At 47.6% G+C, this 8,073-nt stretch overlaps 1 protein-coding gene across 1 annotated transcript in view; it reads right to left on the reverse strand.

Annotated features, from left to right (window-relative positions):
- Nucleotides 1–2,896: 2,896 nt before the first annotated feature.
- The window catches only part of WASF3 (WASP family member 3), a 56,912-nt gene continuing 51,735 nt past the window's right edge, over nucleotides 2,897–8,073 (reverse strand). Inside the window, exons 10-11 of the mRNA XM_024755464.1 lie at nucleotides 7,922–8,073; nucleotides 2,897–5,987 (exon numbers count right to left, since the gene is read on the reverse strand). Coding sequence (XP_024611232.1) covers nucleotides 5,830–5,987; nucleotides 7,922–8,073 — 310 coding nt within the window. The 3' untranslated portion in view covers nucleotides 2,897–5,829. The remainder of the gene's footprint in view (nucleotides 5,988–7,921) is intronic.

Genomic DNA, 8,073 nt, shown 5'->3' on the forward strand with positions numbered 1-8,073 from the left:
TATATTTGAAAAAATAATGTCCAAGTATTTCCCAGATTTCATGAAAGACATAAATTTACAGATTCAATGTCAGTGAACCCCAAGCAGGAAACTACAAAGAAGATCACATCTAAGGATGTGGAGCAACATCGCTGATGGCGATAAAACAGTATATCCACTTTGCAAAAGTCTCTAAGTTTCTTATAAAACTAGACAGGCACCTACCTACGATACAGAAATGTCACTCCTAGATATTTATCCAAAGACAGATGAACACGTATGTCCAGATGGGACCTGTGTTAAGTCTTATCCAAGAAAATGGATAAACCCACTGTGGTATATTCATACAAAGGAACAGTACTCAGCAACAAACAGGAACTAACAATTGACACACGCAATAACGTGAATGAATTTCAAGAACGTTACGCTCAAAGAAGCCAGATGCAAAAGGGCACGTACTGTTTTATTCCATTAGATGAAGTTCTAAACAGGCTAAATTAACCCATGGAAAACAAACAAACAAAAAGCTAGAACAGTGGTTGCTCTGGGGACTGGAATAGGAGAGAACTGAATCTGAAAGCGCCCGAGAGAACTTTCTGAGGTGAGGATAATGTGTCTATCTTGATGGGATTTGCACTACACGAGGGCACACATTTTCAAACTCATTGAATGGTATACCTAAGATGTGTGCATTTCACTCTAAGTATGTTTTACCTTAAAAGACTAAATGCAAATATTAAACTCTAATTTATGATATACTGAAGTGCCCAGGGGTGAAGTATACTGGAACTTTGAAATGCATAAAATAAGGTGGACTGATGGACGGGTGGATGGATAGATACGGGTGCGTGGGCATTTACTGAACAGGTCTGCTGTGGAACAGGGGTGCCACAGTTTGAAAATAAGACTTAAGAGACCAAGTTCTGCAACCCCAGCAATGGCCAGATTCCCCATCTTTAAGGCTAGGGAGCTGGACTAGCCTAGCACTAAGAAGCCTTCTAAATATAATATAAATAAATAAGTAAAACTGACCTAAGTGAAACTAACACGCTACATAGAGTATTAGTACTAAGGCACGAGGCTGTCAAGATCAATGAATAACCAACATGCTGCAAATATGGAGAGATTTTCTATACGTTTGAAGCTGCAGCTGTGGTGGCTTAAAAAGCCCCCTCAGGGGCTCCCCTGGTGGCACACTGGTTAAGAACCCGCCTGCCAATGCAGGGGACATGGGTTCGAGCCCTGGTCTGGGAAGATCCCACATGCTGCGGAGCAACTAAGCCCGTGCGCCTCAACTACGGAGCCTGCGCTCTAGAGCCACAACTACTGAAGTCCGCATGCCTAGAGCCCGTGCTCTGCAACAAGAGAGGCCACCGCAATGAGAAGCCTGTGCACCGCAACAAAGAGTAGCCCCCGCTCGCCGCAACTAGAGAAAGCCTGCACGTAGCAACGAAGACCTGATGCAGCCGGAAAAAAAAAAGCCCCCTCGGTCCTGAGTACTGGGCCCAGGAAGGTCTCCATCCTATTTGTACCCCATCTCATGACACCCCCCTTCTTCTTGCTCCGTTTCACTGATACTTGGGTTCCATGGTCACCTGTCACGGTCTTTCCCACTCAGCAAACACCAGTGCTGTCCCCGCTATTGAGAAACTCCCTCCCCGCCCTTGGCTCCCAGCTAATTTCTGCCCATTCCTAGACCGCAGCTTCCCCTGGTCCAGTCTAGACTGAGGAGACCTCACCTCACCCCTGACTAAAGTACACAGACAATGATCGAAATTACTTATTCGACAACATATGACGTCTTTCTCTTTAGACGAGATGCTCCACGAGGGCTAAGACCGACCTGTGCCTCATCATCAGCAAGTGGCCTGCAGACGCCTACGGCCCACATCCCCGTCCGCCGACAAGGTGTCCGGCACAGTTCTATGCACTTTACGCGGGTTATTGCATTTACACTCTTCGTAAGCCTTCGAGTGTGTGTTGACGAAGGCTTCTCTTCTGCTCTTTGCTCTTTCTTCTGCAGACGACCATCAGTCAGTAAAGATGTGTGGACGCCTATGAAGTGCCAGGTGCTGGGCTCCACAAACCGGCTGTAACAGTAAACACGAGGCCCCACGTCTGTGCTGCGGAGCCCAGGCTGTCGCGAACACACCCAGATAGAGTGGGAGCCGTGTGTCCAGGGACAAGGAGGAAACACGGGGTACCTGGCAAAATGCTTCATGTTTTAAAAATGGCACACAATTAACTTTTGGTGAAAAAAAGTAACTGGAAAATGTCATTCATCCAATCACTGCACAAGCAGCTGCTCGCCATCGAGGGGTCGGGCCGTGCCGGGAGGGTCTCAGGACATGCAGAGGAACGTAGCACACGCGGAGCACACCATGCACACAGGCAGCTCGGGGCAGCGGCCACAGCAGCCTCGACGCCAGCCTGCTCCCGCTAAGGCGCCCCTCTTACCCCCCGACCCCCTGCAATGCTGCAGTTCAGATCCCCCGGGAACCTTCCCCGGGCCAGCAGCTGATCTTCACTCTGTTCCCTCCCACAGGAAGCAGAGAGAATGCCCCTTTCAAAGGTTAAATGGAAGCATCTCAGAAGCAATCAATGCTCCAGAGTATCAGTCGCTACGATAACCGAGACTAGATGCGGTCGAGACGCCTCTGTCTTCCGGGCAGGTTGCTTCCTGCTCTGGGAACGGCTTCTTCTTTCTAACTATACCAGTGCTTTCCCGACTCACTCGAGAATCCAACCTGAACTCTTGGTTACGCAAGCATTGTGCAGAAATTTAAATGGAAATCAGAGCAGTGTCTTCTGTTACCTAATAATGAAACTGCTAATTAAAAGCCCCACCCTTGGGCTTCCCTGGTGGCGCAGTGGTTGAGAGAAAGCAAAAGTGTTTAGGGTTAAAAGTGTAATTTTATTTAGATGTTACTTGTACATAATCTATAGTAAGATATACAAACAGATAAAAATTGTTTACTAGGAGGTTTTTTTTTTTTATACCACTTTAACTTCAATGTACAACAGCATTGGTAATACTGCAAGATGACAGACTCTGGTTTAGAAAACAAAAATTACTTGCTACTGTCGCTGACACATTCCCATGAGTGTTCAATGGATGAAAATGTATCATGAATTTCAGCTGCAAATTATTACAAAACTTTCACAACCTAGCCACTTGGCGCTCAGAAAAGATTTCGATATTCTAAAAATTCACTGAAATGAAAATGCTAATTCTCCAACAGTATACTTTTACTGAAGAAAACCGTAAGTGACCAAATCTTAGGGTTTGGGGCCAAGAACAGAAAATCAACCGCATCATGGGTGGTTCTGAGGAATCTTCTCATCCCTCTGCCTGATCTATGACATGAGGAAAAGCTTGTAAGAAATTAAACTAAATACACACTGGGGGAAACGGGACAATTTAAAATAACCTTACAACATACAACTACTTTAAAATGTAAAATCCACGGATATGAGGGATGCATTTACATGTTTTTCTCCATCTGTTTTGTAAATACTTTTTGAAAATGAGAACGGACAATTCAAAATAGTCACTTTTTCCTTTTCATGTACTATCATATTAGAAAAAGTCTGGATTTCATTTTTAGAATAAATCAAATGCGCTGAGAAAAATACTGCAAAAAATAATCTACACTGGATTTTAGTCCTCTCCCCTTCTGTTAAAGGCTACATAACACATCAGGGCAAAAGCTTTTTCACTAGTCAGAATATCAAGTTGAAAATAACTTGCTAATTAAACTACAGGAAGACAACCAATACTTAACAGGCTCATGAATATTTACGGATAAAGTGCCACTAATTTTATCGTAATGAGATATAAATAGAAGAAATCCTGACATGGATGGTAGCTTTACGCATTCTCTCCATCCTGAGGACAGAAGGGCCATAAAAAAAAAAACCAAAGAAGCACTACCAAATTCAAGTTCTAGAATGACACAGGTGATTCCTTATCCAAAGTAAAGCTAAAGACAAAATATTATAAGAAAGACAAAATACGATCAAAACTGGTAAAAGTCCCAAGGAAAATGCCAACACAGTTGGCCTCCACATTGGGGAAAAAAAAAAAGGAGAGAAATTAAAGAGAGAAACTGAGAAGTTCATTAATAACTACTACTTACAGGCGATAAACGTATGGCGACGAGCTCCAAGACACAGAAACTCAATCAAGGACCACGTGCCCAGACAGCTGGCTTTAGCTGAAAAGACTCAGATAACCCGGCCCGGGCACTGGGAAAGGTAATACAGACCTGAGGCTTTTCAGAGCTCCAACCTAGGCGACTAAAAGCCCGTCAGCCTGGCCTTACAGGATGACCACGACCTTCCACAGGCCACAAGTGTCCCTCGGGGACACAGACGTGGTGGGGGGCCAGTGACGTCCCGAGGAGAGCTCACTGACAAAACCCGGCAGTCGGGGTCCTGCTGACATTCTACCACCCACCCAAACACCTCCGTCTCAGCTACAGATTCCTGGGTCGCAACTGAGAGTCACTAGGACCCACAGTCCGTCTGACACACGGTACGGACGAAAGAACTGCTCAGTGGGTAAAGTGTCTCGTACATCCGTGAAGTTATATCTGAGATCAAAGCCTGAGATGTTTATTCCTTCCAAACAAGCAGTTACCCTTCACCCAGCATTACAGAATGTCAGCTCTCATTCATGAGTTTCCCAGGGGTTTGCCTTGGGCAGGAAAATCTGCCTGGGCTCACGTGTCACCACATGGGAGGGGCGACTCTCCTCTGAGGTGCCTGGTCCAGCCTCGTGTGCTGACGACCGTGTGGGAAAGGGACCGATGTGCCTCTAGGACAGAGCGAAGGCCCTACTCGTGCTGGGTCCCTAAACGGCCACAGCACCAGGAAAGGTGAAAAGCTGCCCAAGTCTCCTTTCACCTAAACTGAAGCGGTCAGGATTCAGACCAGGTGGGGCGAGGTGCCACCCGGCCCCTCCTCTGCAGCACCGAGGCCTCCACGCGGCCTCACTTGGCACATGGCTCCGGAAGAGAGGTTGTACAGGGCTCTGCACCCGGGGCCACCCGGGTCCGGGCAGGCTGGCACCCGAGCTGCAAGGACTGCCAAGGGTTCTGTGTGCCATCGCAGACGGCAGTGGCCCTGAAGGAAGAAGGGCTGTTCTCCACTTTCATTGCGACTGCGCTGCTGAAACCTCTTACAAAACTCCTCAACAAGCACCGACTCCATGGATGCCCACAGGGGATCCTGCCTGCAAAGGGCCAAGTTCCCATTTCACAAGAGTGAGCAAAGGAAACGCAATTCTTCAACAGAGCGTTCCAACGCACAGAGGCTACCGGGCCGAGAGACTGAAAACAGAAACATCTAATTCTCCTACTTGTCAAATCTTTCTCTCTAGAACCAACTTCTTCTGAAACACATTAAAAAAAAAAAAAAAAGTGGAAACAATATCACTTACTGATGGGAAGACATCAGTCTGACGCAGTCATTCATCTTGCAAAGACCAGACATCAGGGAGCTTCACAAACACACAGTGAGTCTGCAGGATTCTAATGATCAAGGGGAGCGAACCCAAACTGCACTAAGTACTTTGATGGCCAGGAGAAAGGAAGCAGAAGGCTGTTTTCAGGACAATGCAATAGTTACAGCTTATTTCCTCGTGTGCAGCACGGTTTGCTATGTTTCGTGGCACTTAAGTATTCCACAGTAAATACTGAAAAACCCAGAATTTTTGCATGTGCTAGAGCAATCTCACATTATCGATACAAAAGTCGCTAAGCTACGGGATTATAATACCACTATGTGGGCGCCGGGGCCACAGAGATCGTCAGCGCACTCCCCAGCCCGGTGCCCCGGGCGCCAGCCTCAGTCGGACCAGTCGTTCTCGTCCAGCTCCGAGTCATCGTCCGAGTCGCTGTACTCGACGGCGATGCGGCGGGACAGGATGGTGGCCACGTCGTTGCCCACGGGCTCGCGCTTGGCTTCCTGCTCCTGCAGTTCTTGCACCTTCTTCAGCTGGATTCCTGGATACACGGGACACGGCTTAGAATGACACCCCTCGGCTTACTGCTCCAACCACACAGAACGGACAGGGAAGGCTACCCGGCGGCTGTTCTCCCTACTGACACTCTCAGAAAAAGCTTGAGAAATCTGAGGGGAGAAGCTTGGGAAACAGAGTTTCACGAGCAAGAAAAAAGGAATGTGCAAAGTCATAAGGTTCTTTACAGCGATGCGTTGAAATGTAAGAAAGTCAGTTACAATTTCAGCGCACACAGCACCGTGAAAGAAAACTCCAGGACGGCACAGCCTGACCTGGCAGCCACCGGGCACGAGAGGCTGTTTCAAGGTAGATTTACGGTGGCCGGTGGCCCCCATAGTGGACCGTGCTCCTGGACAGCCTGGAACCCAAAGGCTTGGGAAACAGAGCCAAGTTCCTGGCTAGGAGGGCGAAGTAAGTGAGGAAGCTCAACTTCAACAATTACCGTTGAAAATGGGTATGAGATCACAATCATCTTACTCTCTTACTTTTGTAAGTAACAAAATGGGATATCTAACAATGTGCTGTGTTATTTCCTTAACCTTTTTTTTCAGAGTAATTTCAGACCTCTAAGGTAGCCGTAAGACTAGTAGAAAAACGTTCCCATATAACCTACTCAGATTCCCCAACTGATAACATCTGACCAAATTTATCCGCTTTCGCTCTCATTTACACACACACACATACTTTTTTTCTGGACCATTTGAGAGTTAAGTGGCATATAATGTCCCTTTGCCCCTAAAATACTTCATGTGTCTTTCCTAAAAAAAAACTGATCAAAATCAGACTATCAGCAGAGATACAATAGCACCATCTATTCGGGCTTCCCTGGTGGCACGGTGGTTGAGAGTCCGCCTGCCGATGCAGGGGACACGGGTTCGTGCCCCGGTCCGGGAGGATCCCACACGCCGCGGAGCGGCTGGGCCCGTGAGCCACGGCCGCTGAGCCCGCGCGTCCGGAGCCTGTGCTCCGCGACAGGAGAGGCCACAGCAGTGAGAGGCCCGCGTACCGCAAAAAAAAAAAAAAAAAAAAAAGAGTACCATCTATTCTATGAATTTTATTTAAATTTTGCAAACAGACCTAATATAACAAACGAAAAAAGTTTTCCACCAGGTTTGGGATCCGCCATGGGATCTCACCTGTTACATTACTTGCCACGTTTCATTAACCTCCCTTAATCTCTGTGTTCTACGACCTTCATGTTTTTGTAGGACGTCCCTCGATGTGGGCCCCTCAGAGGTTTCCTCTGACAGATCCAGGTTACGGATCCCTCTCATTGGACACGGCTCACAGGTGTCAAAAAGCAAAACACTGTCCTACCAGGACCCCAAACGCATGATCAGTGAGGTATTCTGACTCTGGGACTTTTTTCTTGACAAAATCATCGTGCGTCAGTAACGTCAATGCATACAAGAGCTCCCCGCCCTGATCTGACCAGAGACGCTCCACTTCTTAAGGTTTCATGCTCTGGGGTTTGGTGTAGGACCTTCAGCTGACAAGGGTTTTGCTACTTAAATAAATGTTGAAAATCTACTGGCTTAGCACATCAAACTAAAAATATGAAAAGGCTAAGTAAGTTACATCCTAGGTTTCTAAAAAAACTAAATCACTGACATGAGCTCATGTTCTTTCATTTATACTTTGGCCCTGAGAGTAGAACGCAGAGAAAAAAGATCCCATTAACTCGTGATCATTTTTATTATCCGTTTCTGCTCAAGTAAAGCTTTCCTGAATTCAGTGCTTTATCACTGAGCTTACTTTGCACTGAAAAACAAATGTATCCACTATTAAGAAAAAAGAAAACCAAACAAGGCTCCTTCAACCCTCTTCTACCGGCCCTCTGGGGCAGAGGGGGTCCCTGGAAGCAGACGAGGCTGCAGCCGCTGAGACAGGGGGCAGCGTCCCGGGACGCGCACTCACCCATCCGAATGGCAGCGAGGAGGTCGCTCCGGGCGTCGCTCACGGGTGGCTGCGCAGCCTCCGGCCTCTTTGCCTCGGCTCCAGGCGGGCCGTGCATCGGGGAGGGGGAGAGCGAAGAGCCGGCACCTGGAGGGCCCGGCGGCGGCGGCGGC

Source organism: Neophocaena asiaeorientalis, unplaced genomic scaffold (genome assembly GCF_003031525.2).
Source record: "Neophocaena asiaeorientalis asiaeorientalis breed wild unplaced genomic scaffold, Neophocaena_asiaeorientalis_V1.1 scaffold59, whole genome shotgun sequence".
Taxonomy (NCBI): domain Eukaryota; kingdom Metazoa; phylum Chordata; class Mammalia; order Artiodactyla; family Phocoenidae; genus Neophocaena; species Neophocaena asiaeorientalis.